Source organism: Ranitomeya variabilis, chromosome 5, assembly GCF_051348905.1.
Source record: "Ranitomeya variabilis isolate aRanVar5 chromosome 5, aRanVar5.hap1, whole genome shotgun sequence".
In the NCBI taxonomy this organism is placed as follows: domain Eukaryota; kingdom Metazoa; phylum Chordata; class Amphibia; order Anura; family Dendrobatidae; genus Ranitomeya; species Ranitomeya variabilis.
In genome coordinates this window covers 686,799,544-686,826,473 of record NC_135236.1, presented here as the reverse complement: position 1 = coordinate 686,826,473, position 26,930 = coordinate 686,799,544, and the positions used below count along the sequence as shown (strand labels likewise).

Here is a 26,930-nt window from a genome sequence, read left to right as displayed (position 1 = left end):
GTGGTAGTATGTGGTCTGGTCACAGTGTGGCAGTATTTGTCCCTTGCTGATGGTAGTATTTGGTCACTATGTAGTAGTAGTAATATGTGGTCTGGTCATGGTATGGTGGAATTTGTCCCTTGCATGTCGTATTATTGGTCACTATGTGGTGTTAATATGTGGTCTGGTTGTGGTGTGACAGTATTTGTTCCTTGTATGCAGTATTACAGGACACTATGTGATCCGGCCATGGTGTGGCTGTATTTGTCACCTGTATGTAGTATTATTCTGTCACTTTGTGGTAGTAATATGTGGTCTGGTCATGGTGTGATGGAATTTGTCCCTTGTATGTTGTAGGATTTGTTCACTATGTGGTGATGACGGTATTTCTCTCTTGTATGTGGCATTATTCGGTCACTTTTTGGTGGTAATATGTGGTCTGGCCATTGTGTGATGGTATTTACTGCCTGTATGTGGTATAAGTTGGTCACTATGTGGTGGTAATATATGGTCTGGTCACAGTGTGATGGTATTTGTTCCTTGTATGTGATATTTTTCGGTCACTATGTGGTAGTAATATGTGGTCTGCTCATGGTGTGGTGCTTTTTGTTCCTTGTATGTGGCATTATTTGGTCACTATGTGGTGGTAATATATGGTCTCGCCATGGTGTGGCGGTATTTTTTCCATGTATGTGGTGTTATCTTTTCACTATGTTGTGGTAATATGTGGTCTGCTCATGGTGTGACATTAATTGTACCTTGTATGTGGCATTATTTGATCACTATGTGATGGTAATAAGTGGTCTGGTCACAGTGTGGTGGTATTTGTCCCTTGCATGTGGTATTATTCTGTCACTATATGGTATTATGTGGTCTGGTCACGGTGTGGTGGTATTTGTCCTTTGTATGTGGTACTATTCGGTTACTATGTGGTGGTAATATGTGATCTGGCCATAGTGTGGCAGTATTTCTCCCCTGTATGTATTAGTATTCGGTTAGTATTCGGTAACTATGTGGTGGTAATATATGGTCTGGTCACAGTGTGGTGGTATTTGTCCCTTATATGTGGTATTATTCAGTCACTATGTGATGGTGATATGCGGTCTGGTCATGGTGTGGTGGTATTTGTCCCTTGAATGTGGTATTATTTGGTCACTATGTGGTGGTAATAAGTGATCTGGTCACAGTGAGGTGGTGTTTGTCCCTTGTATGTGATACTATTTAGTCACTACACTGTGTTCCAAATTATTATGCAAATAATATTTCCTCATATTTTCTCTAAATTACCTATCTGAATTGCCGTCATTGTTATTTTCCAGTCATCTACTATTCTAGTATAATTGCAATGTTTTGGAACAAACTGCCTATGAAAACAGTATCTTTTAAAAAAAAATAAACACTCAAAATGCATGTTCCAAATTATTAAGCACAGCAGAGTTTTCAACCTTTTTTTTTATTTTGAACAAAAAATGGTCAATTGTGAAGTTATAGTAGTGTTGAGCATTCCGATACCGCAAGTATCAGGTATCGGCCGATATTTGCTGTATCGGAATTCCGATACCGAGTTCCGATATTTTTGTGATATCGGAAATCGGAATCGGAAGTTCCCAGTGTATGGTTCCCAGGGTCTGGAGGAGAGGAGACTCTCCTTCAGGCCCTGGGATCCATATTCATGTAAAAAATAAAGAATTAAAATAAAAAATATGGATATACTCACCCGTCCGGCGGCCCCTGGACCTTTGTTATGATCTGGTGACCTTGGAGCCGCATGAAACTTTCTCTGGAGTCGGTGGAACCTGTACTGACTGCAAATCCTGAACTAACACCGCAACTAGAAGTAGCCGTGGGGTGTGCCTAACATACCCTAGACACCTTGACACAGCCGGAGGACTAAATACCCCTATAGATGGAAATAGGAATGCTACCTTGTCTCAGAGCAGACCCCCAAAGGATAGGCAGCCCCCCACGAATAATGACTGTGAGTAGGAGAAGAATAGACACACGCAGGTAGAAAACAGGATTTAGCAAAAGAGGCCACTCTAGCTAAATAGGAAAGGATAGGACAGATTACTAGGCGGTCAGTATTAAAACCCTTCCAAAAATATCCACAGCAGATAATACAAAAAGTTCCACAATCTAACTAAAGACATGGAATGTATATCTGCCACTCCAGAGAATCCAACAAGACTGAGAAAATACTGACACAATCTAAGCTGGACAAGAAAACACAAAGAATAGCACTGAATTGTGAAGCACATAGCATGTGTGCCACAGGAAAAAAAACCAGACACTTATCTTTGCTGATTTGGCAGAAAGGCAGGAGGAACCAAGCAGAGGTCCAACACCTCCCAACAACAATTGACAACTGGCAAGGACTAATGAATCCTGCAAGCCTAAATACCCCAGTCAGAACTGCAATCAGCAGATACACCTGACCAGGACTGCAACTCAGGGGCAACTGCATTACCACCTACAACCACCGGAGGGAGACCAAAAGCAGAATTCACAACAGTACCCCCCCCCCCCTTGAGGAGGGGTCACCGAACCCTCACCAGAGCCCCCAGGCCGATCAGGACGAGCCAGATGAAAAGCATGAACCAAATCAGCAGCACGGACATCAGAAGCAAAAACCCAAGAATTATCCTCCTGGCCATAACCCTTCCATTTGACAAGGTACTGAAGCCTCCGCCTCAAAAAACGAGAATCCCAAATCTTCTCAATCACATACTCCAACTCCCCATCAACCAAAACAGGGGCCGGAGGATCAACAGAGGGAACAACGGGCACCACATATTTCCGCAATAAAGATCTATGGAAGACATTATGGATAGCAAAAGAGGCCGGAAGCGCCAATCGAAAAGACACCGGATTAATAATCCCAGAAATCCTATAAGGACCAATAAACCGAGGTTTAAACTTAGGGGAAGAGACCTTCATAGGAACATGACGGAAAGACAACCAAACCAAATCCCCAACCCGAAGCCGGGAACCAACACACCGACGACGGTTAGCAAAACGTTGAGCCTCCTCCTGAGACAACACCAAATTGTCCACCACATGAGCCCTGATCTGCTGCAACCTGTCAACCACAGAATCCACACCAGGACAGTCAGAAGGCTCAACCTGCCCAGAAGAAAAACGAGGATGAAAACCAAAATTACAAAAAAAAGGCGAAACCAAAGTAGCCGAACTAGCCCGATTATTAAGGGCAAACTCGGCCAATGGCAAAAAGGCCACCCAATCAGCCTGATCGGCAGACACAAAGCATCTCAAATAAGTCTCCAAAGTCTGATTAGTTCGCTCGGTTTGGCCATTTGTCTGAGGATGAAATGCAGAAGAAAAAGACAAATCAATGCCCAGCCTAGCACAAAAGGCCCGCCAAAACCTAGAAACAAACTGGGAACCTCTGTCGGACACAATATTCTCCGGAATACCATGCAAACGAACCACATGCTGAAAAAACAACGGAACCAACTCTGAAGAGGAAGGCAATTTAGGCAAAGGCACCAAATGAACCATCTTAGAAAACCGGTCACAAACATCCCAGATAACCGACATCCTCTGGGAAACCGGAAGATCAGAAATAAAATCCATAGAAATATGCGTCCAGGGCCTCTCAGCGACCGGCAATGGCAGAAGTAACCCACTAGCACGGGAACAACAAGGCTTGGCCCGCGCACAAGTCCCACAGGACTGCACAAAAGAACGCACATCACGTGACAACGAAGGCCACCAAAAGGACCTACCAACCAAATCTCTGGTACCAAAAATACCAGGATGACCAGCCAACACAGAACAGTGAACCTCAGAAATCACTCTACTAGTCCATCTGTCAGGAACAAACAATTTCCCCACAGGACAGCGGTCAGGTCTATCAGCCTGAAATTCCTGAAGAACCCGCCGTAAATCAGGGGAAATGGCAGAAAGGACCACCCCTTCTTTCAGAATGCCGACCGGTTCAAGGACCTCAGGAGAATCAGGCAAAAAACTCCTAGAAAGGGCATCAGCCTTAATATTCATAGAACCCAGGAGATATGAAACCACGAAATCAAAACGGGAAAAAAACAAGGACCATCGAGCCTGTCTAGGACTTGGCCATTTGGCAGACTCGAGGTAAATCAAATTCTTATGATCGGTCAGGACCACAATACGGTGCTTAGCTCCCTCAAGCCAATGTCGCCACTCCTCAAACGCCCACTTCATAGCCAACAACTCACAATTGCCGACATCATAATTGCGTTCAGCAGGCACAAACTTGCGGGAAAAGAAGGCACACGGTTTCATCAAAGAACCAACAGAATCCCTCTGAGACAAAACGGCCCCTGCCCCAATCTCAGAAGCATCAATCTCAACCTGAAACGGAAGAGAAACATCTGGTTGGCGCAACACCGGAGCAGAAGTAAATCGGCGTTTAAGCTCCTGAAAGGCAGAAACAGCCGCAGAGGACCAATTCGCCACATCAGCGCCTTTTTTCGTTAAATCAGTCAAGGGTTCAACCACGCTGGAGAAGTTAGCAATGAAACGGCGATAAAAATTTGCAAAACCCAAAAATTTCTGAAGGCTCTTCACGGATGTGGGCTGGATCCAATCATGAATGGCCTGAACCTTAACCGGATCCATCCTTAACCGGATCCATCTCCATAGATAAGAGATTAAAAATAAAGCCCAAAAAAGAAACCTTCTGCACCCCAAAGAGACACTTAGACCCCTTCACAAACAAAGCATTGTCACGAAGGATCTGAAATACCATCCTGACCTGTTCCACATGAGACTTCCAATCATCGGAAAAAATCAAAATATCGTCCAAATATACAATCAAGAATTTATCAATATAAGTCCGGAAGATATCCTGCATGAAGGATAGAAAAACAGATGGAGCGTTGTCATGATCTCTGCAGGCAGAGATCATAGCAAGCCTATAGAAGGACAAGCTCTCGGAAGATGGAACTATACTGACCATGAACTAAGCCTGCCGCGCAACTAGAAATAGCCAGGTAGCATTTCCTATTTATCGCTAGATGCCCAGCTCTGGCCTAAGACCTAAATAGCTAGCAGAGGGAAATATAAAACCTGGCTCACCTCTAGAGAAATATTCCAAAGAAGACAGTAACCCCCCACATATAATGACGGTGAGTTCAGATGAAACAACAAACGCAGCAGGAAAACAGTCTTAGCAAATTTGAGGTCCGCTTACTAGATAGCAGAAGACAGATAGTATACTTTCATGGTCAGCAGAAAAACACTAACAAAACACCATCCAGAGATTACCTTAAACTCTGGCATTAACTCATAACGCCAGAGTAGCAATCCCTGATCAACGAGAGCTTTCCAGACACAGTAACAAAACTTCAGCTGTGAACTGGAACAAATAGGCAAAAACAAAACATGGACAAAAGTCCAACTTATCTAGTGGTTGTCTAGAAGCAGGAACAAGCACTGAGAGGCATCAGATAACATTGTTGACCGGCAAGAAACCACCAGAGAAATGAGCTTAAATAGCGACACCCACTACTGATGGAATCAGGTGAAACAGGAAAGAGGATGACAAGTCCAATTCCACAAGCGGCCACCGGGGGAGCCCAGAATCCAAATTCACAACAGTACCCCCCCCTCAAGGAGGGGGCACCGAACCCTCACCAGATCCACCAGGGCGACCAGGATGAGCCCTATGGAAGGCACGAACAAGATCAGAAGCATGAACATCAGATGCATTGACCCAAGAATTATCCTCCTGGCCGTAACCCTTCCAGTTGACCAGATACTGGAGTTTCCGTCTGGAAACACGAGAGTCCAAAATTTTCTCCACAACGTACTCCAACTCACCCTCAACCAACACCGGAGCAGGAGGCTCAACTGAAGGTACAACAGGTACCTCATACCTGCGCAATAACGACCGATGAAAAACGTTATGAATGGAAAAGGACGCAGGGAGGTCCAAACGGAAAGAAACAGGATTAAGAATCTCCAATATTCTATAAGGGCCGATGAACCGAGGTTTAAACTTAGGAGAAGAGACCCTCATAGGGACAAAACGAGAAGACAACCACACTAAATCTCCAACACAAAGCCGAGAACCAACACGACGATGACGGTTGGCAAAACGCTGAGTCTTCTCCTGGGACAACTTCAAATTGTCCATAACCTGCCCCCAGATGTGATGCAATCTCTCCACCACCGCATCCACTCCAGGACAATCCGAGGATTCCACCTGACCGGAGGAAAATCGAGGGTGAAACCCCGAATTACAGAAAAACGGGGACACCAAGGTGGAAGAACTGGCCCGATTATTGAGGGCGAACTCTGCCAATGGCAAAAAAGCAACCCAATCATCCTGGTCAGCAGAGACAAAACACCTCAGATATGTCTCAAGGGTCTGATTAGTCCGCTCGGTCTGGCCATTAGTCTGAGGGTGAAAAGCAGATGAAAAAGACAAATCTATGCCCATCCTAGCACAGAATGCCCGCCAAAATCTAGACACAAATTGGGTACCTCTGTCAGAAACAATATTCTCAGGAATACCGTGCAATCGGACAACATTCTGAAAAAACAGAGGAACCAACTCAGAAGAAGAAGGCAACTTGGGCAGAGGAACCAAATGGACCATTTTAGAGAAACGGTCACAGACCACCCAGATGACAGACATCTTCTGGGAAACAGGCAGATCTGAAATAAAATCCATCGAGATGTGTGTCCAAGGCCTCTTAGGAATAGGCAAGGGCAACAGCAGTCCGCTAGCCCGAGAACTACAAGACTTGGCCCGAGCACAAACGTCACATGACTGCACAAAGACTCGCACATCTCGTGACAGAGAAGGCCACCAGAAGGATCTTGCCACCAAATCCCTGGTACCAAAAATTCCGGGATGACCTGCCAATGCAGAAGAATGTACCTCAGAGATGACTCTGCTGGTCCAATCATCCGGAACAAACAGTCTATCAGGCGGACAACGATCCGGTCTATCCGCCTGAAACTCTTGCAAGAACCGCCGCAGATCAGGAGAAACGGCCGACAAAATTACTCCCTCCCTAAGGATACCTGTGGGTTCAGAATTACCAGGAGAGTCCGGGTCAAAACTCCTAGAAAGGGCATCTGCCTTAACATTCTTAGAACCCGGTAGGTATGACACCACAAAATTAAAGCGAGAAAAAAATAAAGACCAGCGCGCCTGTCTAGGATTCAGGCGTCTGGCAGTCTCAAGATAAATCAAATTTTTGTGGTCAGTCAATACCACCACCTGATGCCTAGCCCCCTCGAGCCAATGGCGCCACTCCTCAAACGCCCACTTCATGGCCAAAAGCTCCCGATTCCCAACATCATAATTCCGCTCTGCGGGCGAAAATTTGCGAGAAAAGAAGGCACAAGGCCTAATGACGGAGCAGTCGGAACCTTTCTGCGACAACACTGCCCCAGCTCCGATCTCCGAAGCGTCAACCTCAACCTGAAAAGGCAGATTCACATCAGGCTGACGCAACACAGGGGCAGAGGCAAAACGGCGCTTAAGCTCCTGAAAGGCCTCTACAGCATGAGGGGACCAATTAGCAACATCAGCGCCTTGTCTGGTCAAATCAGTCAGTGGTTTAACGACATCCGAAAAACCAGCAATAAATCGGCGGTAAAAGTTGGCAAAGCCCAAAAATCTCTGAAGACCCTTAAGAGAGGAGGGCTGAGTCCAGTCACAAATAGCTTGCACCTTGACGGGATCCATCTCAATGGAAGAGGGAGAAAAAATATACCCCAAAAAGGAAATTTTCTGGACCCCAAAAACGCACTTAGACCCCTTCACACATAAAGAATTAGACCGCAGAACCTGAAAAACTCTCCTGACCTGCTGGACATGAGAGTCCCAGTCATCAGAAAAAATCAGAATATCATCCAGATATATTATCATAAATTTATCCAGAAAATCGCGGAAAATATCATGCATAAAAGACTGGAAAACTGAAGGGGCATTAGAAAGACCAAAAGGCATGACCAAATACTCAAAGTGGCCCTCGGGCGTATTAAATGCCGTCTTCCACTCATCCCCCTGCCTGATCCGCACCAAATTATACGCCCCACGAAGATCAATTTTAGAGAACCACTTAGCACCCTCTATACGAGCAAACAAATCAGTAAGCAATGGCAATGGGTATTGATACTTAACAGTGATCTTATTCAGAAGCCGATAATCAATACATGGTCTCAAAGAGCCGTCTTTTTTTGAGACAAAGAAAAACCCAGCTCCCAAGGGAGAAGAAGATGGACGAATATGTCCCTTTTCCAAAGACTCCTTTATATATTCCCGCATAGCAGCATGTTCCGGCACAGACAAATTAAACAAACGACCCTTTGGATATTTACAACCCGGTATCAAATCTATGGCACAATCGCACTCACGGTGCGGAGGTAACGACCCAAGCTTGGGTTCGTCAAAGACGTCTTGATAATCAGAGAGGAACTCAGGGACTTCAGAGGGAATGGACGACGAAATAGAAACCAAAGGTACGTCCCCATGAATACCCTTACATCCCCAGCTCAACACAGACATTGCTCTCCAGTCCAAGACTGGGTTGTGAGACTGCAACCATGGCAATCCCAGTACCAAATCGTCATGTAAATTATACAGCACCAGGAAACGAATAATCTCCTGGTGATCCGGATTGATACGCATGGTTACTTGTGTCCAGTATTGTGGTTTATTATTAGCCAATGGGGTGGAGTCAATCCCCTTCAGAGGAATAAGAGTCTCCAAAGGCTCTAAATCAAAACCACAACGATTGGCAAAGGACCAATCCATAAGACTCAGAGCGGCGCCAGAGTCAACATAGGCGTCCGTGGCAATGGATGACAAAGAGCAAATCAGGGTTACAGACAAAATAAACTTAGACTGAATGGTGCCAATGGAAACAGATTTATCAAGCTTCTTTGTACGCCTAGAGCATGCCGATATAACATGAGTAGAATCCCCACAATAGAAACACAATCCATTCTTCCGTCTAAAATTCTGTCGCTCGCTCCTGGACAGAATTCTATCACACTGCATACTTTCTGGCGTCTTTTCCATAGACACCGCCAGATGGTGCACCGGTTTGCGCTCCCGCAGACGCCTATCAATCTGAATAGCCATTGTCATGGACTCATTCAGACCTGCAGGCAAAGGGAACCCCACCATAACATCCTTAACGGCATCAGAGAGACCTTCTCTGAAAGTTGCCGCCAAGGCGCACTCATTCCACTGAGTAAGCACAGACCATTTACGGAATTTTTGGCAGAAAACTTCAGCTTCGTCTTGCCCCTGAGATAGTGCCATCAAAGTTTTTTCTGCCTGAAGTTCCAAATGAGGTTCCTCATAAAGCAAGCCCAAGGCCAGAAAAAACGCATCCACATCGCGTAACGCAGGATCCCCTGCTGGCAATGAGAAGGCCCAATCTTGAGGGTCACCCCTGAGCAAGGAAATCACAATCCTAACCTGCTGAGCAGGGTCTCCAGCTGAACGAGACTTCAGGGACAAATAAAGCTTACAATTATTTCGGAAATTCTGGAAGCTAGCTCTATTCCCTGTGAAGAACTCCGGCAAAGAAATTCTCGGCTCAGATACCGGAGCATGTACCACAAAATCTTGTAAATTTTGTACTTTCGTGATGAGATTATTCAAACCCGCAGTTACACTCTGGAGATCCATTATTGTCAGGTGCACACAGAGCATACAGAGATTAGGAGGAGAGAGAGAGAAAAGACTGCAGCAAGGCAGACTGGAGAAAAAAAAAAAAAAAAAAAATTCCAGCAGACTTCTTATAACTCTCCTTTCTAAACCTGGGTCTTTAACACTTTATGGGCCGGTCAAACTATCATGATCTCTGCAGGCAGAGATCATAGCAAGCCTATAGAAGGACAAGCTCTCGGAAGATGGAACTATACTGACCATGAACTAAGCCTGCCGCGCAACTAGAAATAGCCAGGTAGCATTTCCTATTTATCGCTAGATGCCCAGCTCTGGCCTAAGACCTAAATAGCTAGCAGAGGGAAATATAAAACCTGGCTCACCTCTAGAGAAATATTCCAAAGAAGACAGTAACCCCCCACATATAATGACGGTGAGTTCAGATGAAACAACAAACGCAGCAGGAAAACAGTCTTAGCAAATTTGAGGTCCGCTTACTAGATAGCAGAAGACAGATAGTATACTTTCATGGTCAGCAGAAAAACACTAACAAAACACCATCCAGAGATTACCTTAAACTCTGGCATTAACTCATAACGCCAGAGTAGCAATCCCTGATCAACGAGAGCTTTCCAGACACAGTAACAAAACTTCAGCTGTGAACTGGAACAAATAGGCAAAAACAAAACATGGACAAAAGTCCAACTTATCTAGTGGTTGTCTAGAAGCAGGAACAAGCACTGAGAGGCATCAGATAACATTGTTGACCGGCAAGAAACCACCAGAGAAATGAGCTTAAATAGCGACACCCACTACTGATGGAATCAGGTGAAACAGGAAAGAGGATGACAAGTCCAATTCCACAAGCGGCCACCGGGGGAGCCCAGAATCCAAATTCACAACAGAGCGTTAGTGAGCCCGAATGGCATCACAAGGTATTCAAAATGGCCTTCGGGCGTATTAAACGCAGTTTTCCATTCATCACCCTGCTTAATACGAACAAGATTATATGCCCCCCGAAGGTCAATCTTCGTAAACCAACTAGCCCCCTTAATCCTAGCAAACAAATCGGAAAGCAAAGGTAAAGGGTATTGAAACTTGACCGTGATCTTATTCTAGAGGCAATAATCAATACAGGGTCTCAAGGAGCCATCCTTCTTAGCAACAAAAAAAAAACCTGCTCCCAACGGTGAAGAAGATGGCCGAATATGCCCTTTCTCCAAAGACTCCTTAACATAACTCCGCATGGCGGTATGTTCAGGCACAGACAGGTTGAAAAGGACACCGATAACAGAAATTTAGGTTGTACAGTACTGATGGTAAATGAACTAGCGATCCTTTTTGTCCGCTTAGGGCAGACTGAAATGACATGAGACGCGTCGCCACAATGACTTTGCTCTAAGGACGACGCCACAGCGCGCACAGTTTGACGCTCCTGCAAGCGCCGATCAATCTGAATGGCCAGAGACATAGAATCACTCAGACCGGAAGGCGTGGGAAACCCCACCATAACATCTTTAACGGATTCAGAAAGACCCTTTCTGAAAATTGCCGCCAAAGTATCATCATTCCATTTAGTCAACACAGACCATTTTCTAAATTTCTGACAATACAATTCTGCTGCTTCTTGACCCTGAGACAGGGCCAACAAGGTCTTCTCCGCTTGATCCACAGAATTTGGTTCATCATATAATAATCCTAAAGCCTGAAACAAGGAATCTACATTAAACAAGGCCGGATTCCCAGATTCCAGGGAAAATGCCCAATCCTGTGGATCGCCACGCAGCAGGGAGATGACAATTTTAACCTGCTGAATGGAATCACCGGAGGATCGCGGTCTCAGAGCAAAAAACAGTTTACAATTGTTTTTAAAACCCCAAAATTTGGACCTATAACCAAAAAACAAATCAGGAGTAGGAATCTTCGGCTCTAGAGCAGGAGTCTGAACAATATAATCAGAAATACCCTGTACCCTAGCAGCAAGCTGGTCTACACGAGAAGCTAATTCCTGAACATCCATGCTGGCACAAGACTCCTCAGCCACCCATAAATAAAGAGGGAAGAAAAGACAAAACAGACTACAGAAAAAAAAATGGCTCAACACCTTTCTTCCCTTCTTCTGAGATGCATTTAACTCATTATGGGCCAGTTGTACTGTTATGATCTGGTGACCTTGGAGCCGCATGAAACTTTCTCTGGAGTCGGTGGAACCTGTACTGACCGCAAACCCTAAACTAACACCGCAACTAGAAGTAGCCGTGGGGTGTGCCTAACAAACCCTAGACACCTCGACACAGCCGGAGGACTAAATACCCCTATAGATGGAAATAGGAATTCTATCTTGCCTCAGAGCAGACCCCCAAAGGATAGGCAGCCCCCCACGAATAATGACTGTGAGTAGGATAAGAATAGACACACGCAGGTAGAAAACAGGATTTAGCAAAAGAGGCCACTCTAGCTAAATAGGAAAGGATAGGACAGATTACTAGGCGGTCAGTATTAAAACCCTTCCAAAAATATCCACAGCAGATAATACAAAAAGTTCCACAATCTAACTAAAGACATGGAATGTATATCTGCCACTCCAGAGAATCCAGCAAGACTGAGAAAATACTGACACAATCTAAGCTGGACAAGAAAACACAAAGAATAGCACTGAATTGTGAAGCACACAGCATGTGTGCCACAGGAAAAAAAAACCAGACACGTATCTTTGCTGATTTGGCAGAAAGGCAGGAGGAACCAAGCAGAGGTCCAACACCTCCCAACAACAATTGACAACTGGCAAGGACTAATGAATCCTGCACGCCTAAATACCCCAGTCAGAACTGCAATCAGCAGATACACCTGACCAGGACTGCAACTCAGGGGCAACTGCATTACCACCTACAACCACCGAACGGAGGCTGCCGGTTACATCGGTAAGGTCCAGGGTCTGCCGGACGGGTGAGTATATCCATATTTTTTATTTTAATTCTTTATTTTTTACATGAATATGGATCCCAGGGCCTGAAGGAGAGTTTCCTCTCCTTCAGACCCTGGGAACCATCCAGGATACCTTCCGATACTTGTGTCCCATTGACTTGCATTGGTATCGGGTATCGGTATCGGCGATATCCAATATTTTTTGGATATCGGCCGATACCATCGATACCGATACCTTTGAGTATCGGAAGGTATCGCTCAACACTAGTTATAAGCATTATCAGCTTATTACAAAATTAAATCAAACAGTTTTCAAGTGAAAACTTTATTCTAGGTGATGTTACATTTGCACGTAGGACCCCTTGAAGAAGCTTCTGAACTCTCTCGTCCATTGAATTTGTCAGTTTTTGGATGGTTTCTGCTTCAGTTGTTTTGCATGTGGACAGAATCCTCTCCGCGAGCTGTTGCTTAGATGTGAGCTGCCTCCCGCCATCATAGGCACTCCTTTTGATGATGCTCCAGAAGTTCTCAATGGGGTTGAGGTCAGGGGAAGATGGTGGACACACCATAAGTTTGTCCTCTTTTATGCCCATAGCAGCCAGAGATGCAGATGTGTTTTTTGCAGCATGAGACGGTGCATTATCATGCATGAAAATGATCTTTCTGTGGAAAGCACGGTTCTTCCTCTTGAACCATGGCAGGAAGTGTTGTTTTAGAAACTCCACATAGATTATGTAGTTCATCTTTACCCCTTCAGGGATCATAAAGGGGCTGACAATCTCTCTCCCCATGATTCCAGCCCAAAACATTACTCCACCTCCTCCTTGTTGGACCCTTAGTCGTGTTTTCATGGGGTGTCCATCGACCAGCCATCCTCCACTCCATCCATCTGGACCATCGAGCGTTGCACGGCACTCATCGGTGAACAAAACAGTTTGGAAGTCAGTCTTTGTGTATCGTTTGGCCCACTGGAGCCGTGTCTGCTTGTGTGCAGTGGATAGAGGTGGTCGACAGGATGGCTTACGCACAGCTGCAAACCTCTGAAGGACCCTGCATCTTGTTGTTCTGGGGACGTTGGAGGCACCAGCAGCTTCAAAAACTTGTCTGCTGCTATGACAAGGCATTTTGCAGCTGCTCTTTTAACCTTACACAATTGCCTGTTGGAAAGAGTCCTCAATTTTTCCTTATCAGCACGCACACGTGTGTGCTGGGAATCAGCTACATACTTCTTGATTGTGCGATGATCACGATGAAGTGTCTTGGCAATGTTGATTGTAGTCATGCCTTGACCTAAATACTCCACAATTTGTTGCTTCTCAGCAGCCGACACATCCTTTTTCTTTCCCATTTTGGCAAAAAATGTAGGCTGCTTAATAATGTGGAACAGCCTTCTTAAGTAGTCTTGCCTTTATTTGGACACACCTGCCAAACTAATTTGCACAGGTATCTGCAATTGCTTTCAGTGATATAAAGAGCCCTGACACACATGACCATCAATGAGTTTAAATGACAAACAAAAAAATTCAAACCTTATCACTCCTAAATTCTTTGTGCATAATAATTTGGAACACAGTGTATGTGGTGGCAATATGTGGTCTGGTCACAGTGTGTTGGTATTTTTTCCTTGTATGTGGTGTTATCTGGTCACTATGTGGTGATAATATATGGTCAGGCCATGGTGTGACAGTACTTGTCCCTTGCATGTGGCTTTATTTGGTCACTATGTGGTGGTAATAAGTGGTCTGGTCACAATCTGGTGGTATTTGTCCCTTGTATGTGGTATTATTGTTCATTTTAAAAAATTGTATGTAACTCATTCCCTTAAAGAAACATAAAAAATATTCCTAAAAGGAATACTGGATATATTAACAAACATTTAATAGTTTACAGTAGAGTAATCAGTAATCAGAGTCTCCTTGTCATGGTGGCGGTTTAAAAATCTTTTGGCCAAAACAAAAGCTGCTGGCTATGTATGTGATCTGGTGATCAATGGGAACTAATAATGTGTGATTGGTGAGGACATGGTGCAGAAGTGGAGTTTTTCTAGGAAGTGGGTGGTGGGACTGTGGGAGTTTTGAGGGGAGGAGGTGTAGCTGGGGTGGAGTCTCAAGGGGGTCCGAAAATTTTGCCAGTATGGGGCTCCCAAAATTCCTGGTGGCAGCCCTGATTAGGACCATAGGTCCTTCTTCTTTACTAATAATAATAATCTTTATTTATATAGCGCCAACATATTCCGCAGCGCTTTACAGTTTAACAGTTTCAAACACAACAGTCATAAGTAACAACGTTAACAATACAATAATTAAAGCACAATAAGCCGCCCCTGCTCGTGAGAGCTTACAATCTACAATGAGGTGGGGGAGATACAAGGTACAGGTGTGTATTTACAATGATGTATTGACAATGATGGTCCAGCCATTTTCAGGGGGTGGGGGATAGATGGAGATAGCGAATGGGCTACACACACACAAACATAAAATGACTTTGATTAGGGAACATGATAGGCCGCTCTGGACAAATGTGTTTTGAGGGAGTATCTAAAACTATGTAAATTGTGGATGGTTCTAATATCTTGGGGTAGAGCATTCCAGAGGATTGGCGCAGCACGGGAGAAGTCTTGGAGTTGGAAGTGGGAGGTACGGATTAGTGCAGAGGTTAGTCGAAAGTCGTTTGCAGAGTGCAGCGGTCGGCTAGGCCGATAGACAGAAATGAGGGAGGAGATGTAAGGGGGTGCCGCACTGTGGAGAGCTTTGTGGGTGAGAACAACTACTTTGAATTGTATCCTGTAATGAATGGGCAGCCAGTGTAACGACTGGCGAAGAGCGGACACGTCCGAGTAACGATTAGCCAGATGGACGACCCTGGCTGCTGCATTAAGGATAGACTGGAGAGGGGAAAGTTGCGTGAGGGGGAGGCCAATTAATAGAGAGTTGCAGTAGTCCAGACGGGAATGGATTAGGGCGACAGTGAGGGTTTTTATTGTTTCCGTGGTGAGAAAAGGGCGGATTCTAGAGATGTTCTTTAGGTGTAAGCGGCACGAGCGGGCAAGAGATTGTATATGGGATGTGAAGGAGAGATCTGAGTCAGACATAACACCCAGTCAGCGCGCCTGCTGCCGGGGTGTTATTATGGTGCCACCCACGGAGAGGGAAATGTCAGGTTTAGGGAGGTTAGTAGATGGCGGGAGCGGAAGAAGTTCAGTTTTGGAGAGGTTGAGTTTCAGATAGAGAGCGGACATGATGTTAGAGACTGCAGACAGACAGTCAGTGGCGTTCTGTAGTACAGCGGGGGTAAGGTCAGGGGATGACGTGTATAGTTGTGTGTCATCAGCGTAAAGATGGTACTGAGAGCCAAATCTGCTGCTGGTCTGTCCAATTGGGGCCGTGTAGAGGGAGAAGAGAAGGAGCCAAGGACTGAGCCCTGAGGTACCCCGACCCTGAGAGGAAGAGGAGATGAAGCGGAGCCAGAGAACAGAACACTGAAGGAGCGTTCAGAAAGATAGGAGGAGAACCAGGAGAGAGCAGTGTCCTTAATGCCTAGTGACTGGAGCCTAGAGAGTAGGAGAGGGTGGTCAACAGTGTCAAAAGCTGCAGAAAGATCGAGGAGAATGAGCAGCGAGTGTTCACCGTTACATTTTGATGTCAGAAGGTCATTGGTCACCTTGATGAGTGCAGTTTCTGTCGAATGTAGAGGGCAGAAACCGGACTGTGAAGGGTCTAGGAGGGAATGAATGGAGAGGTAATGGGTAAGGCGGGAGTAGACTAGGCGCTCCAAGAGTTTAGAGATGAAGGGGAGATTGGAGACCGGTCTATAGTTGTTTATGCAGGATGGGTCGAGAGAGGGTTTCTTTAGTAATGGAGTAATAATAGAGTGTTTGAAGGAGGAGGGGAAAATGCCAGAGGAGGGGGAGAGATTAAAGATTGTAGTTAGGTGAGTTGTGATGACTGGAGAGCGAGACTGGAGGAGGTGTGAGGGAATGGGGTCGGTGGTGCATGTAGTCGGACGAGAAGAGGAGAGGAGCTTGGAGACTTCTTCTTCTGTGATGGGATCGAATGTGGAGAGTGAGCCAGGGGAGATGCAGGGAGGGATGGGAGTTGCTGTGCTTGGTGTCTGGGAGCGGATTTCCTGACGGATATTATCTATTTTCTCTATAAAGTGGGAGGCCAGGTCATCAGCACAAATGTCTGTGATAGGGGCTTGTGCTTTTGGCCTGAGGGAGTGAAAGGTGTCAAAAAGTTTCTTGGGGTTGTTGGATAGTGAGGAGATCAGAGTGGTGAAGTAGGACTGTTTGGCGAGGTGAAGGGCAGAGTTATAGGTCCTTAATATAAATTTGAAGTGTATGAAGTCTTCTGGGGTGCGAGTTTTCCTCCATAAGCGTTCAGCACACCTAGAGCATCGCTGGAGACATCGGGTTTGCGATGTGAGCAAGGGCTGTTTCACTCTGTATTTGGAGGTTCTGAGGGTGAGGGGCGCTACGTGGTCCAGGGTGCTTCTAAGAGTGTCATTGTAGTGATGTGCAGCCAGATCAGGACAAGAACAAGAGGAGACTGGGGACAATGATGAGTGTAAGGAGTCTGAAAGTGTATGAGGGTTAATGGCATGTAGATTTCTGAATGTGTTGTAGGTAGGAGGGTGCTGCGGTGGGCGAGGAATTGTGAGCGTGAAGGAGAGAAAGTTGTGGTCAGAGGGGAGGGGTGAGTTATCTAGGTAGGAGATTGAACACAGCCGGAAAAAAGACCAGGTCAAGGGTGTTACCTCTTTGTGTGTCTCAGAGGTTGAGAGATGTGAGAGGCCTAGAGAAGTGGTTAGTGATAGAAGCTGGGTTGCAGATGTAGAAGAGGGGCTATTGATGGGGATGTTGAAGTCTCCCAGGATAAGGGTTGGTAGTTCTGAGGACATGAAGTGCGGCAACCAGGCTGAGAAATGGTCCAGGAAGTGGGTGGGTGAGCCTGGGGGCCGGTATATGACCGCTACTCTGAGGGAGAGGGGACGGAAGAGCCTGATGGTGTGGACCTCAAAAGAAGGGAATGAGAGTGATGGAACTGGGGGGATGACCTGGAAAGTGCATTGTGGGGACAAGAGTATGCCGACTCCACCACCAGGTCTGTTTGTGGGTCTTGGAGAATGGGAGAATTGTAAGCCACCATGGGAAATGGCAGCAGGGGAGACAGTGTCAGAATCCTGGATCCAGGTATCAGTGAGGGCCAACAGATTCAGAGAGTTGTTCACAAAGTAGTTGTGCAGGAAAGGAAGCTTGTTACATACAGACCGTGGATTCCAAGGGGCACAGTTAAAAGAAGGAGTTGAAGGAGTGCAACAAATGTTACTGTTAGTAAGGGTTTGATGTGAGGTGGGGTAGGGGTTGAGGTTCTGGGATGGTGGACCGGGGTTGGAGGAGATGTCCCTTGAAATCAGTAGGAGTAGGAAGATAAAGAGGAAGTAGCTATTGGAATTGTAAGAAGTTTTTTTTGTGCAGTGTGTTTAGGCAAGATGGTCTGAGGATTTTCAGGAAGGTGAGAAGTGCATGGGAGCTGTACATGGGAGAGGGAAGGAGAGAGGGGCTGATGTGTATGAGTCGTGATGGAGGGGGGATTGGGCGGTGAATGTGGATGTCTAGGGAACATAGGAGCATAGGAATAAAGCACATGGATTAAAGGGAGAGCAAAGTTTGGGTTACATGTCTCCTGCCCTGACTAACTGCCATGAAATTTATAGGCCACAATACATGGTCAGGAGAGAGGGATTGTGGCAGCTGGTTTGGGATAAATTAGCAGCATTTGCTCTACACACCCGGGTGTGAATAGATGATCACAGACAATAGTCCTGCCTCCGTCTCTATGCTATAACATCTTTCCCAAGATAATATCTACAGTGACCACCATTCCATGGAGATATAACGGTAAGTACTGAGTACAATGCAAATATTCAATAAGCAGAGTTCATTAGAGTCTATTGCAGCAGATGAGACAGCAAGCAGAGGTGGGGAGTTGTACCTGTATGAAGAGAGAAGATGGAGGTTAATTATTTGCCATGGATTAACTGCTTTTTCTTGATGCTTAGCTTCTGGGATGCTTTGCTGAGTGGATGCGTGCAAGCCCCCCACACGTCTCTTCCCTGTAGGCACTTATCTCTGTTCCTGGGCGGCTCCAAGTGGTTGTCCCTGCTGGCCCCAAACCAGATAAAGCAGCATGTAAAGCCGTATGTTGCATTGTATAGGCATCTGGTCTTCTCCCTCTACACATCCTCTGTAGTCTGGGAACAATCTAGCACTTTTCAGAGTTTTTGGGCCATTTTGCCTGAGCAGGACGAGCTGCTGATAATTGTGTACACAGCATATACAGGGTGCATTCAGTAGTGTATCCACCGCCATATGGCACCTGCACAGGGAGAAGAGGTGCCCTCCGTGTGGACATGAGGGTGATGGGGGAGGTTTGTCCTTCATGCTTTCACGGACATGCTTTTTTTCCTCCCTCCCAGGATTCCTCACGCTGCTGCAGAACCTCCTGAAGAACCGCGTGTACCTGCTGTACCTGCTGGTGACGGTGCTGCAGTTCAGCGCCTTTGTGGGGTTCATGACGTTCCTGCCCAAATACCTGGAGCAGCAGTACGGGAAGCCTGCTTCTGAGGCCATATTCCTGATCGGTGAGAGCAAAGCACAAGATGGCGGTGATATGGTGGATGACGAGCGGCGTCACATCTCCTCTCTCCACAGGAGTCTACAGTCTCCCCATTATTGCGGTCGGCTACTTCCTGGGGGGATTCCTCATGAAAAAATACAAAACATCAACATTCATGGCCGCAAAGTTGGGGTTCGGCACCTCGGTCACCGAATATCTGCTGTACCTGCTGGCGTTCACCATGGTGTGTAAGAACGCGGCCATGGCCGGGCTGACCGTGACCTATGACGGGTGAGAGGGCAAAGCGCCCCACTATGTGTAGTCTGTACCCCGAGTGTCAGTGTCATTATCCTGTATCCCGAGTGTCAGTGTCATTATCCTGTACCCCGAGTGTCAGTGTCATTATCCTGTACCCCGAGTGTCAGTGTCATTATCCTGTACCCCAGTGTCAGTGTCATTATCCTGTACCCCCAGTGTCAGTGTCATTATCCTGTACCCCGAGTGTCAGTGTCATTATCCTGTACCCCCAGTGTCAGTGTCATTATCCTGTACCCCCAGTGTCAGTGTCATTATCCTGTACCCCGAGTGTCAGTGTCATTATCCTGTACCCCGAGTGTCAGTGTCATTATCCTGTACCCCGAGTGTCAGTGTCATTATCCTGTACCCCGAGTGTCAGTGTCATTATCCTGTACCCCCAGTGTCAGTGTCATTATCCTGTACCCCCAGTGTCAGTGTCATTATCCTGTACCCCGAGTGTCAGTGTCATTATCCTGTACCCCCAGTGTCAGCGTCATTATCCTGCACCCCCAGTGTCAGTGTCATTATCCTGTACCCCCAGTGTCAGTGTCATTATCCTGTACCCCCAGTGTCAGTGTCATTATCCTGTACCCCCAGTGTCAGTGTCATTATCCTGTACCCCCAGTGTCAGTGTCATTATCCTGTACCCCGAGTGTCATTATCCTGTACCCCGAGTGTCATTATCCTGTACCCCCAGTGTCAGTGTCATTATCCTGTACCCCCAGTGTCAGTGTCATTATCCTGTACCCCGAGTGTCAGTGTCATTATCCTGTACCCCGAGTGTCAGTGTCATTATCCTGTACCCCGAGTGTCAGTGTCATTATCCTGTACCCCGAGTGTCAGTGTCATTATCCTGTACCCCGAGTGTCAGTGTCATTATCCTGTACCCCCAGTGTCAGCGTCATTATCCTGCACCCCCAGTGTCAGTGTCATTATCCTGTACCCCCAGTGTCAGCGTCATTATCCTGTACCCCCAGTGTCAGTGTCATTATCCTGTACCCCCAGTGTCAGTGTCATTATCCTGTACCCCCAGTGTCAGTGTCATTATCCTGTACCCTGAGTGTCAGTGTCATTATCCTGTACCCTGAGTGTCAGCGTCATTATCCTGTACCCCCAGTGTCAGTGTCATTATCCTGTACCCCGAGTGTCAGTGTCATTATCCTGTACCCCCAGTGTCAGTGTCATTATCCTGTACCCCGAGTGTCAGTGTCATTATCCTGTACCCCGAGTGTCAGTGTCATTATCCTGTACCCCCAGTGTCAGTGTCATTATCCTGTACCCCCAGTGTCAGTGTCATTATCCTGTACCCCCAGTGTCAGTGTCATTATCCTGTACCCCGAGTGTCAGTGTCATTATCCTGTACCCCGAGTGTCAGTGTCATTATCCTGTACCCCCAGTGTCAGTGTCATTATCCTGTACCCCCAGTGTCAGTGTCATTATCCTGTACCCCGAGTGTCAGTGTCATTATCCTGTACCCCGAGTGTCAGTGTCATTATCCTGTACCCCCAGTGTCAGTGTCATTATCCTGTACCCCCAGTGTCAGTGTCATTATCCTGTACCCTGAGTGTCAGCGTCATTATCCTGTACCCCGAGTGTCAGTGTCATTATCCTGTACCCCCAGTGTCATTATCCTGCACCCCGAGTGTCAGTGTCATCATCCTGTACCCCGAGTGTCAGTGTCATTATCCTGTACCCCTAGTGTCAGTGTCATTATCCTGTACCCCGAGTGTCAGTGTCATTATCCTGTACCCCCAGTGTCAGTGTCATTATCCTGTACCCCAGTGTCAGCGTCATTATCCTGTACCCCGAGTGTCAGCGTCATTATCCTGTACCCCCAGTGTCAGTGTCATTATCCTGTACCCCCAGTGTCAGTGTCATTATCCTGTACCCTGAGTGTCAGCGTCATTATCCTGTACCCCCAGTGTCAGTGTCATTATCCTGTACCCCCAGTGTCAGTGTCATTATCCTGTACCCCGAGTGTCAGTGTCATTATCCTGTACCCCCAGTGTCAGTGTCATTATCCTGTACCCCCAGTGTCAGTGTCATTATCCTGTACCCCCAGTGTCAGTGTCATTATCCTGTACCCCCAGTGTCAGTGTCATTATCCTGTACCCCGAGTGTCAGCGTCATTATCCTGTACCCCGAGTGTCAGTGTCATTATCCTGTACCCCCAGTGTCAGTGTCATTATCCTGTACCCTGAGTGTCAGCGTCATTATCCTGTACCCCCAGTGTCAGTGTCATTATCCTGTACCCCCAGTGTCAGCGTCATTATCCTGTACCCCCAGTGTCAGTGTCATTATCCTGTACCCCCAGTGTCAGTGTCATTATCCTGTACCCCCAGTGTCAGTGTCATTATCCTGTACCCCCAGTGTCAGTGTCATTATCCTGTACCCCCAGTGTCAGTGTCATTATCCTGTACCCCCAGTGTCAGTGTCATTATCCTGTACCCCCAGTGTCAGCGTCATTATCCTGTACCCCGAGTGTCAGTGTCATTATCCTGCACCCCGAGTGTCAGCGTCATTATCCTGTACCCCCAGTGTCAGTGTCATTATCCTGTACCCCCAGTGTCAGTGTCATTATCCTGTACCCCCAGTGTCAGTGTCATTATCCTGTACCCCCAGTGTCAGCGTCATTATCCTGTACCCCGAGTGTCAGTGTCATTATCCTGCACCCCGAGTGTCAGCGTCATTATCCTGTACCCCCAGTGTCAGTGTCATTATCCTGTACCCCCAGTGTCAGTGTCATTATCCTGTACCCCCAGTGTCAGTGTCATTATCCTGTACCCCCAGTGTCAGTGTCATTATCCTGTACCCCGAGTGTCAGCGTCATTATCCTGTACCCCCAGTGTCAGTGTCATTATCCTGTACCCCCAGTGTCAGTGTCATTATCCTGTACCCTGAGTGTCAGCGTCATTATCCTGTACCCCCAGTGTCAGTGTCATTATCCTGTACCCCCAGTGTCAGTGTCATTATCCTGTACCCCCAGTGTCAGTGTCATTATCCTGTACCCCGAGTGTCAGTGTCATTATCCTGTACCCCGAGTGTCAGTGTCATTATCCTGTACCCCGAGTGTCAGTGTCATTATCCTGCACCCCGAGTGTCAGTGTCATTATCCTGTACCCCCAGTGTCAGTGTCATTATCCTGTACCCTGAGTGTCAGCGTCATTATCCTGTACCCCCAGTGTCAGTGTCATTATCCTGTACCCCCAGTGTCAGCGTCATTATCCTGTACCCCCAGTGTCAGTGTCATTATCCTGTACCCCCAGTGTCAGTGTCATTATCCTGTACCCCAGTGTCAGTGTCATTATCCTGTACCCCCAGTGTCAGTGTCATTATCCTGTACCCCCAGTGTCAGTGTCATTATCCTGTACCCCCAGTGTCAGTGTCATTATCCTGTACCCCCAGTGTCAGTGTCATTATCCTGTACCCCGAGTGTCAGTGTCATCATCCTGTACCCCAGTGTCATTATCCTGTACCCCCAGTGTCAGTGTCATTATCCTGTACCCCCAGTGTCAGTGTCATTATCCTGTACCCCCAGTGTCAGTGTCATTATCCTGTACCCCCAGTGTCAGTGTCATTATCCTGTACCCCGAGTGTCAGTGTCATTATCCTGTACCCCGAGTGTCAGTGTCATTATCCTGTACCCCGAGTGTCAGTGTCATTATCCTGCACCCCGAGTGTCAGTGTCATTATCCTGTACCCCCAGTGTCAGTGTCATTATCCTGTACCCTGAGTGTCAGCGTCATTATCCTGTACCCCCAGTGTCAGTGTCATTATCCTGTACCCCCAGTGTCAGTGTCATTATCCTGTACCCCGAGTGTCAGCGTCATTATCCTGTACCCCCAGTGTCAGTGTCATTATCCTGTACCCCCAGTGTCAGTGTCATTATCCTGTACCCTGAGTGTCAGCGTCATTATCCTGTACCCCCAGTGTCAGTGTCATTATCCTGTACCCCCAGTGTCAGTGTCATTATCCTGTACCCCCAGTGTCAGTGTCATTATCCTGTACCCCCAGTGTCAGTGTCATTATCCTGTACCCCCAGTGTCAGTGTCATTATCCTGTACCCCCAGTGTCAGTGTCATTATCCTGTACCCCGAGTGTCAGTGTCATTATCCTGTACCCCAGTGTCAGTGTCATTATCCTGTACCCCCAGTGTCAGTGTCATTATCCTGTACCCCCAGTGTCAGTGTCATTATCCTGTACCCCCAGTGTCAGTGTCATTATCCTGTACCCCCAGTGTCAGTGTCATTATCCTGTACCCCCAGTGTCAGTGTCATTATCCTGTACCCCCAGTGTCAGTGTCATTATCCTGTACCCCCAGTGTCAGTGTCATTATCCTGTACCCCCAGTGTCAGCGTCATTATCCTGTACCCCCAGTGTCAGTGTCATTATCCTGTACCCCGAGTGTCAGTGTCATTATCCTGTACCCCCAGTGTCAGTGTCATTATCCTGTACCCCCAGTGTCAGTGTCATTATCCTGCACCCCGAGTGTCAGTGTCATTATCCTGTACCCCCAGTGTCAGTGTCATTATCCTGTACCCCCAGTGTCAGTGTCATTATCCTGTACCCCGAGTGTCAGTGTCATTATCCTGTACCCCGAGTGTCAGTGTCATTATCCTGTACCCTCAGTGTCAGTGTCATTATCCTGTACCCCCAGTGTCAGTGTCATTATCCTGTACCCCCAGTGTCAGTGTCATTATCCTGTACCCCCAGTGTCAGCGTCATTATCCTGTACCCCCAGTGTCAGCGTCATTATCCTGTACCCCCAGTGTCAGTGTCATTATCCTGTACCCCGAGTGTCAGTGTCATTATCCTGTACCCCGAGTGTCAGTGTCATTATCCTGTACCCCCAGTGTCAGTGTCATTATCCTGTACCCCCAGTGTCATTATCCTGTACCCCGAGTGTCAGTGTCATTATCCTGTACCCCCAGTGTCAGTGTTATTATCCTGTACCCCCAGTGTCAGTGTCATTATCCTGTACCCCGAGTGTCAGTGTCATTATCCTGTACCCCCAGTGTCAGCGTCATTATCCTGTACCCCCAGTGTCAGTGTCATTATCCTGTACCCCGAGTGTCAGTGTCATTATCCTGTACCCCCAGTGTCAGCGTCATTATCCTGTACCCCCAGTGTCAGTGTCATTATCCTGTACCCCCAGTGTCAGTGTCATTATCCTGTACCCCCAGTGTCAGTGTCATTATCCTGTACCCCCAGTGTCAGTGTCACTATCCTGTACCCCGAGTGTCAGTGTCATTATCCTGTACCCCGAGTGTCAGTGTCATTATCCTGTACCCCCAGTGTCAGTGTCATTATCCTGTACCCCCAGTGTCAGTGTCATTATCCTGTACCCCGAGTGTCAGTGTCATTATCCTGTACCCCCAGTGTCAGTGTCATTATCCTGTACCCCCAGTGTCAGTGTCATTATCCTGTACCCCCAGTGTCAGTGTCATTATCCTGTACCCCGAGTGTCAGTGTCATTATCCTGTACCCCCAGTGTCAGTGTCATTATCCTGTACCCCGAGTGTCAGTGTCATTATCCTGTACCCCCAGTGTCAGTGTCATTATCCTGTACCCCCAGTGTCAGTGTCATTATCCTGTACCCCCAGTGTCAGTGTCATTATCCTGTACCCCCAGTGTCAGTGTCATTATCCTGTACCCCCAGTGTCAGTGTCATTATCCTGTACCCCCAGTGTCAGTGTCATTATCCTGTACCCCGAGTGTCAGCGTCATTATCCTGTACCCCGAGTGTCAGTGTCATTATTCTGTACCCCCAGTGTCAGTGTCATTATCCTGTACCCCAGTGTCAGTCTCATTATCCTGTACCCCCAGTGTCAGTGTCATTATCCTGTACCCCCAGTGTCAGTGTCATTATCCTGTACCCCCAGTGTCAGTGTCACTATCCTGTACCCCGAGTGTCAGTGTCATTATCCTGTACCCCGAGTGTCAGTGTCATTATCCTGTACCCCCAGTGTCAGTGTCATTATCCTGTACCCCCAGTGTCAGTGTCATTATCCTGTACCCCCAGTGTCAGTGTCATTATCCTGTACCCCCAGTGTCAGTGTCATTATCCTGTACCCCGAGTGTCAGTGTCATTATCCTGTACCCCCAGTGTCAGTGTCATTATCCTGTACCCCCAGTGTCAGTGTCATTATCCTGTACCCCGAGTGTCAGTGTCATTATCCTGTACCCCCAGTGTCAGTGTCATTATCCTGTACCCCCAGTGTCAGTGTCATTATCCTGTACCCCCAGTGTCAGTGTCATTATCCTGTACCCCCAGTGTCAGTGTCATTATCCTGTACCCCCAGTGTCAGTGTCATTATCCTGTACCCCGAGTGTCAGCGTCATTATCCTGTACCCCCAGTGTCAGTGTCATTATCCTGTACCCCCAGTGTCAGTGTCATTATCCTGTACCCCGAGTGTCAGTGTCATTATCCTGTACCCCGAGTGTCAGTGTCATTATCCTGTACCCCCAGTGTCAGTGTCATTATCCTGTACCCCCAGTGTCAGTGTCATTATCCTGTACCCCCAGTGTCAGTGTCATTATCCTGTACCCCCAGTGTCAGTGTCATTATCCTGTACCCCCAGTGTCAGTGTCATTATCCTGTACCCCGAGTGTCAGCGTCATTATCCTGTACCCCCAGTGTCAGTGTCATTATCCTGTACCCCCAGTGTCAGTGTCATTATCCTGTACCCCGAGTGTCAGTGTCATCATCCTGTACCCCCAGTGTCAGTGTCATCATCCTGTACCCCCAGTGTCAGTGTCATTATCCTGTACCCCAGTGTCAGTGTCATTATCCTGTACCCCCAGTGTCAGCGTCATTATCCTGTACCCGCAGTGTCAGTGTCATTATCCTGTACCCCCAGTGTCAGTGTCATTATCCTGTACCCCGAGTGTCAGTGTCATTATCCTGTACCCCCAGTGTCAGTGTCATTATCCTGTACCCCCAGTGTCAGTGTCATTATCCTGTACCCCAGTGTCAGTGTCATTATCCTGTACCCCAGTGTCAGTGTCATTATCCTGTACCCCCAGTGTCAGTGTCATTATCCTGTACCCCCAGTGTCAGCGTCATTATCCTGTACCCCGAGTGTCAGTGTCATTATCCTGTACCCCCAGTGTCAGTGTCATTATCCTGTACCCCCAGTGTCAGTGTCATTATCCTGTACCCCCAGTGTCAGTGTCATTATCCTATACCCCCAGTGTCAGTGTCATTATCCTGTACCCCGAGTGTCAGTGTCATTATCCTGTACCCCGAGTGTCAGTGTCATTATCCTGTACCCCCAGTGTCAGTGTCATTATCCTGTACCCCCAGTGTCAGTGTCATTATCCTGTACCCCCAGTGTCAGTGTCATTATCCTGTACCCCGAGTGTCAGTGTCATTATCCTGTACCCCGAGTGTCAGTGTCATTATCCTGTACCCCGAGTGTCAGTGTCATTATCCTGTACCCCCAGTGTCAGCGTCATTATCCTGTACCCC

The 26,930-nt window shown here is 47.2% G+C and overlaps 1 protein-coding gene across 1 annotated transcript in view; it reads left to right on the top strand.

Annotated features, from left to right (window-relative positions):
* LOC143777148 (solute carrier organic anion transporter family member 1A2-like) overlaps positions 1–26,930 on the top strand; it is a 157,983-nt gene that overhangs the window by 48,009 nt on the left and 83,044 nt on the right. Inside the window, exons 9-10 of the mRNA XM_077267232.1 lie at positions 19,022–19,186; positions 19,257–19,452. Of these exons, the coding sequence (XP_077123347.1) occupies positions 19,022–19,186; positions 19,257–19,452 (361 nt within the window). The remainder of the gene's footprint in view (positions 1–19,021; positions 19,187–19,256; positions 19,453–26,930) is intronic.